This window comes from Hermetia illucens, chromosome 4 (assembly GCF_905115235.1).
Source record: "Hermetia illucens chromosome 4, iHerIll2.2.curated.20191125, whole genome shotgun sequence".
NCBI lineage: Eukaryota > Metazoa > Arthropoda > Insecta > Diptera > Stratiomyidae > Hermetia > Hermetia illucens.
In genome coordinates, this window is record NC_051852.1 from 45,185,874 (window position 1) to 45,191,873 (window position 6,000).

Genomic DNA, 6,000 nt, shown 5'->3' on the forward strand with positions numbered 1-6,000 from the left:
CTCTCATGGTTTCCATCGCGTAAAACTCCATATTTTTTGGTTGTTTTGCTATAACAACTACAGCCAGGTCATCCGCAAAGCCGACAATTGTAGACTCTTCTGGGACGGGCAGATCAAGGACCCCATGATACACATTATACATGACATTCCACAGTACCCAGTACCGAGCCCGGTGGTACCCCCGCTTAGACGATGTACCTTTTGAGGCTCTCATCCGTCCCGTACCAGAGAGCCCCTCAGTGCTAATTTTCGACCAGATTCGCTAAATATCCAGATTGTTTTTTGCTGGATCCACCATCATGCTTATTGCTTCCATCGTAGAGTGGCGCTCCGAAAATCATTTCAGCGCTCCGACAAGCCAAAGCTACTTGAGACAATGGGTAGCACTATGTTGTAAATGACCCTCTCCATCATTTTTCCTATTGTATCCAACAGACATATCGAGGAATATGATGCTGGATCTCCTGGTGGCTACTTGGGTTCGGGAAACAACACCAACTTTCGCTTTTTCCACGGAACAGGAAATATTCCTTCTTTTAGGTACGCTTCGAAGGTGTTAGTGAAAAGATCGAACCTAGTTTTCACTGCCAACTTGGAAGCCCTATTAGCGATGGCATCCAAACCTACGGCCGTATTGTCACAGTTCCTCTGAGGTTACTGGAATTATTATGCTCATTATTATGATCTTCGGAGCCTTTTCATTAGAATCCTGCTCTCCGAATGGCTTCTTTTAAGCGGCCACGCAGACATCTGTATGTCTTTTCTCGGCTATCGCTATCAGGCGGTCTTATAAACCTATGGTAAAGCCTCCTTGCTCGGAAACATATGGTTCGCAAAATTATGTAGTTTGGTTTTCTACGGGGAGGCAATCGCCTTTTAAACATAAAAGCATCGCATGCTTTCGTTATTCATCGGGTGATTTGGGTGAATTTTGCTCTGTCTGTACCATTTAGGGATATGTCCGGCATGTGTCGCTAAAAACACGTCCCCATCAAAAGTTTTCTCCGTCCACCCGGCATTTTACCAGAGCTCTTTTTCGAGCTCAATTCACTCTTCATTTCCATGCAGATTGCCTAGTGGTGATGATTCTACCGGTTAAAGAGGCGCTGAGGTATGTCTGGTCAAATATAGACCCCAGGCCCCTTCTTCTAGAAATATATGAGGTCCCGATATTCGGGAGTACTAAACCTAGCCCCGTGAATGCCTCGAAAAGCACACATCCTCTCGCATTTTTTGTCCGGCGGGCCCATTCATGAGCCCAAGAGTTTAAATCCCCCGCTATGATTTTCTGCCAACGTCCTCTTGCGTCTCTGCTCGTACTCGGCAAGTGTAGCTTTGAGAGGAACATAACAGCTGTATACATTTGTGCGTCTCTTTCACCGGCTGCTCCATTGTTTCCTGGAAGACCATAGTGCCACTTGACTCATTTAATCTTTCACCCAAATCTCACTACCATAGGCGTTAACATAATGGTTAACGCGCTCTACCCCACTAAGGGGTGAATGGAAACCATATATATAATGTTAATTCGTTGATGCAATGTGGTGTATTGTATCAAGGATATGTCGGTCGAGGCTTTGTCACTAGATGATTATTGATGCGACATACCGAAATCATCAAAATGGAGATCAAAGAAACACACCTCTTACTGGCTCTTGAATTGTTCTGAATGATTTATTGACATTATAAAACACTTAAATATATTTCTATTTTCCTGACACGCGTGTGGCTGGAATTTCACGTCCACGGCTAAATGAACAAAAGTTGACACTTTTCTCCAATGTAAAGTATTTGGATATGATCTGGGATCCTAAGTTAAATTGGGCACTGAACATAGAACTGATGGTTGAACCTGCAAGAGGACTTTTGTAAGCAAATAGGGTGTCGGTCGAGGATGGCTCTCTGGATTTACACAGTCTTGGTTCGTCCATCCTAATATATGGTACTTATATGTGGTGATCAACGCTGAGCAAGAAGTACAATAGAACCAATCTTAATAGGATTCAAAAAACCGCGAGTACCTGTGCTGCGAGGTTTCTGGAGTCCTGCCTACCAGATGCCCCCAATGTACTCCTACATCCTCTTCCCCTGGACCTCCACATTAAATACGCAGGCGCTGTCAGATTGCGTGAGTTCGAGGCATTTCCTCGCGACATACAAACCTAGCTTGAGGAAGTATTTTACCGCCGGTGACGTGTTGCATAATATCGGTGTTGAGGTTTCTTTGTGTATTCCAAGCGGAGGTACTTGGGCAAGATTGGAGCCCCAAGTGTAACATAGGCATTCGGATCGACAGCCATTAAGTCAGTATCCTCTGAGTTCCCGGTCACAAGAACATGAAATGAGCAGCTAGGGCGATTCTGCTCTTGGCACTCCTTCGTTGAGTGCAGGTATTATTCCGCTGGCGAATGTCAAGAGTGGAATCCACTAACAGTCACTGACTTTAACTGGCGAAGGCTCTCCACCTGCGTCATGTCGAGGAGTATTTCGCCATCCTCTAATACGACCCGATCATGAGAGCTTTTGGGCCAGATTTTGTGCAAATATTTATAGCATTACGGCGGTCTGTACGGGGCATTAGCATATAGGCGAGCATGCCGCCAGAACCCGTATACCCTATAATTTGCATTGTCTACGTTATGGAGAGGAAGCAGAAACCCTCGAGCACTTCCTTTGCGCCCAGCTCTAATTAGAGCCAGACTACGGACACTACGTAAACAATTCTTTGGGGGATTTCACAAATGCTACATGCGTGCTCTGAAGATCTAAGCCGACTAGATTCCGCTCTCCTTGTTTTCCCCACAGCAGTCATGATCTTAGAAGTTTGCGGCATCAAAACAGCGGGCGTTTGACCCGCACATCAACAAAGTTCTTCATTTGTAATTGTCTCAGGTCAGAATAACCCGATAAAACAAGGGGGGTCGGCTCGCACTACATTTTAAGGTTTTGTGTAAAAACCTTATTAAAATCGGTTTACTATCTGTCTGTCCATCTGTCTTTTTTTTTTTTAAGGAGGTGGAAATCTTCAAAAGACTCTGGCCTGGACACGCCAGAGTGTGAGATTTTTACCCACTAAAACCACCCCCAACTCCCCTCTCCCCTACCCCGTGCAACCACCTTTAGGTATTATATCACTGGGCGGAGTTGGCTTACTTTAGCTAGGACTCCTTCCGTCTTCCCGCGGGGTTCGTAATCGCGCCTTCCTCACTTCTTCTGCTTTTCGAAGTTTATCCTGTATTACTGAGATCATGGAATTGATCGCATCCCAGCATTCCTAGCAAGCTACCATCCTCTGGACAAAATTTTCCGGTGATAGCACTTCACCTAGAGTTTCCTCTAGGTTCCTCCTTTCTTCCACGAACCTAGGGCATTGGAAGAATACGTGTGCTGGGTCCTCTGGGACCCCGTCGCAGTTTGGATAATTAGGTGAGGTGTCCAATTTAAACCTGTACAGGTATTGACGGAATCCTCCATGCCCGGTGAGAAACTGGGTGAGATTATAATTGATCTCCAGCCACTCCCCAATGGAAGTGATCAACCTGTAAGTCCAACGACCCTGTCCGCCTGTCTGTCTTTCTGTGTGTCTATCTGTCTGTCCGTCACACGCATTTTTCTCGGAGACGGTTATAGCAATTGACATCAAATTTAGTGGAAAGATGGGAACTGTAAACACTCACGCATACAGTGGGTTACATCCTTTTACGTCGAATTTAAGGGGGGGAGGTTCCCATACATGCAAAAGAGGGGTGTACACTTTTTGCCACCAAATATAGTCATGTGTATCAAATGAAAGGTCTCGGTTAGTACTTTCTGAAGCTGGTCTTAGTTTTGACATTTGTTAGAAAGTCGGGGTGTTCGGAGGGTCGAAAGTGACCATTTATTTAAGGAGGCCATTCTCATAAACTACCCAACCGAAAAATCTGAAAAAAATCAGTCACTATATGGTGGCTAGGCCCCGAAATACCTTCCATACCGATATCCCTTCAAATCAAGTTAATAATAGTATATTATTATAATTCTTAGTCGTTGGCTGCAGAACCCTTAAATTCATCCCAGCGACATAAGCTATAATATAGAGCTTGATCCTAAGTTTGGTGGAAAAAACCTTTCATAGTTTCCAGCGTCCAGCTGCGGGTTTCCCGTCTTTTTAAACTTTGTAACTAATCAATAAAGTTATCTACTCAAAGTATGAAAATGTTTATTCTATAGGCCAGTGGCCGGAAGTCTCACTGAAATGCGTGGTCAAAAAGCCGACATACACATTTCAAAGGAAATTGTGCAATTATGTGAAATTATCGATTCTGAAGGTGAATCCATATCAGAAGAAAATCCTGATTTGAAAGGAATATGTTTCGGAGACCTTTTTTCTGTAAGTATCCTGTTCTTGCTGATATCAACTGCTAAATTCAGTTATTCCATTTCAGTTGTACACTCATATATCAAATAAGGTTGTAGGAGTACTGTTACGTGCGAGGAAGCATAAGCTAATCGATTTTGAAGGAGAAATGCTTTTCCAGGTAAGTCGAATTTGATTCATCATCAATATAAGGTTGAACTTTCGTAGGGAACAGTCGATAAAATTATGTTTTTTTTTTAATTTGAATTTTCATTTGTTTTTTTTTTGTTAATATTGTTGAGTTATGTTACAAACGGTTAATTTTTATATATTTCAGCGGCGTGATGACGAAGTGCCCATTTATATGCTCAAAACTTTAGCGGAAATCAAGGCCCAAGTTAGAGAGCATCAGGATGATGTTGAAAGTCAAATGTGTGCCAACCCTAAGGCTACAAACGTTTTGCTAGATAAATGATAAGTGAATCCCTTGGAGAAGAGAATAGACTTCTTAAAAAATATACAATTTTCTTGTCCGATTTATTTACACCTCTGTCTCAAGCTCTAGCTTTTTTTTCATATGTTAAAGTAAATAATCAAAAACGATGTATCGTAACCCATTGAATGTTTATATTTATTACATTAACTTCGAAAATACATTCTATCAAATTGAATTCTATGCAGTGAGAACTTTTATTACAAATGCCAAATTGTGATTGTTAAACATGTTCTGGTCTCCTGAAGTGAGAAGCCTCCATTCATTCCTTTATGAATTTTTAACCAAAATTCTTTTTTTTAAATTTATGTTTTATCAGTAAGGATAGTCGTGTTGACGAAATATTTTTTTAGCAGTGGTTACGACATATTTATTTGCTTTTAAGAGTACTATCTACTTTGCCTTTTTCTTCTCTTCTCTCTTCTCTCTTGATTCAATTAAGAAGTGCACCAGGCATTTAGAAAAAATATGCTTTTTCGTTTTCATTTTCCATTTCATTTTTAACTTCCATTTCAATAATGAAACTACTGTCTATTCTCAAGAAACCTCTCAAGAAATAAGTAAGCGAAAGAAAGTTTAAACAAACCATACCAAAAAAATATATGATAGTGAAAGGTTGAAAAATACTACATCGGCCAAACCTAAAGACGCTATTTAGACAAACCAAGTGTTCAATGACTGATGTGGGTGGTGTATCGTCTGGAAACTGTTGATATCATTCGAAAATAGATTAAATGATACACAAAAAATCTCTTTGCGGAAATAAAACCTGGAAGGGTTCAAAAAATTGAATTTTTATATATGATAATTGTAACAATTGTTTGCGTAACAAGGAAATTGAATTTAGGCCTTGCACTTCATTCAATTTCGTAACGGTACACTCCCGCGTTATTATATTACCCGTGATTTGACTGAAGTACTCATTCATAGCTAAGTTGACGGGTATCCACTAAAAAAGTAAGCATTTAGTGTTAGTTAGTGACTACAGAAAAGCGCTAGCTAAGCAAGATGTATGTCAACATCCACAATCGAAGTGATACTCGAAGGACTTTGAAATATGTATATGTGCCGGGAGAAATCACTGATACGTGAAAAGAAAGAAGAAAGAAAGTGTAGATGCAATACCACCAAACACCAAAACAAATGGGAATCAATCTCAAAGATCTAAAGA

The 6,000-nt window shown here is 41.1% G+C and overlaps 1 protein-coding gene across 1 annotated transcript in view; it reads left to right on the top strand.

Annotated features, from left to right (window-relative positions):
• LOC119653537 overlaps positions 1-5,012 on the top strand; it is a 28,769-nt gene extending 23,757 nt beyond the window's left edge. Inside the window, exons 8-10 of the mRNA XM_038058214.1 lie at positions 4,210-4,369; positions 4,425-4,517; positions 4,674-5,012. Of these exons, the coding sequence (XP_037914142.1) occupies positions 4,210-4,369; positions 4,425-4,517; positions 4,674-4,811 (391 nt within the window). The 3' untranslated portion in view covers positions 4,812-5,012. The remainder of the gene's footprint in view (positions 1-4,209; positions 4,370-4,424; positions 4,518-4,673) is intronic.
• The last annotated feature ends 988 nt before the right edge of the window (positions 5,013-6,000 follow it).